Consider the following 671-nt stretch of genomic DNA (forward strand, 5'->3'; position numbering starts at 1 on the left):
TGTGGTGGATTCCGCAGTGTGGTGCCGTTGAATAGTCGCACTGTTCTCTCTTTCTCTTCGGGGTTGGAGGAACAATTGTCGATCAGTCGGTTTCGGAGCGTGCACACTGGTACCCGAAAGATGGTGAACTATGCTTGAGCAGAATGAAGCCAGAGGAAACTCTGGTGGAAGTTCGTAGCGGTGTTGACGTGCAAATCACTCGTCTGACTTGAGTGTAGGGGCGAAAGACTAATCGAACCATCTAGTTGCTGGTTCCTTCCGAAGTTTCCCTCAGGATAGCTGGCATTTGTTTGTAACAATTTTATCCGGTAGAGCGAATGATTAGAGGTGTTGGGAACGCAATGTTCTCAGCCTATTCTCAAACTTCGAATGGGTAAGCAAGGCGTTTTGCTTTGATTTTACGATGAAATCGCCCAATTAGAATGTATAAATGCCTAGTGGGCCAATTTTGGTAAGCAGAACTGGCGATGTGGAATGAACCAAAAGTCAGGTTAAGGTGCCAGACATTGGCGCTCATGAAATACCAGAAAAGGTGTTGGTCGATATAGACAGCAGGACGGTGGCCATGGAAGTTGGAATCCGCCAAGGAGTGTGTAACAACTCACCTGCCGAATCGACTAGCCCTGAAAATGGATAGCGTTTGAGCTCCAGGCCCATACCTGACCGTCTCA

General features: G+C 47.8%; 1 protein-coding gene across 1 annotated transcript; it reads right to left on the reverse strand.

The window, feature by feature from the left end:
* Positions 1 to 82: 82 nt before the first annotated feature.
* On the reverse strand, positions 83 to 583 carry Tsp_15351 (conserved hypothetical protein). Its single transcript, XM_003369809.1, has 2 exons — positions 428 to 583; positions 83 to 262 (listed from the first exon to the last, which is right to left on the reverse strand). Exon 2 carries the CDS (start codon positions 239 to 241, stop codon positions 83 to 85), a length of 159 nt encoding a protein of 52 aa, XP_003369857.1. The 5' UTR covers positions 242 to 262; positions 428 to 583.
* Between the last annotated feature and the right edge of the window lie 88 nt (positions 584 to 671).

Source organism: Trichinella spiralis (genome assembly GCF_000181795.1).
Source record: "Trichinella spiralis strain ISS 195 chromosome Unknown Scfld1477, whole genome shotgun sequence".
In the NCBI taxonomy this organism is placed as follows: Eukaryota; Metazoa; Nematoda; class Enoplea; order Trichinellida; family Trichinellidae; genus Trichinella; species Trichinella spiralis.

What these genes read in the sequence shown, in the direction of transcription:
- Tsp_15351 (XM_003369809.1), bottom strand. Translation starts at nt 241, where the DNA reads ATGGTTCGATTAGTCTTTCGCCCCTACACTCAAGTCAGACGAGTGATT.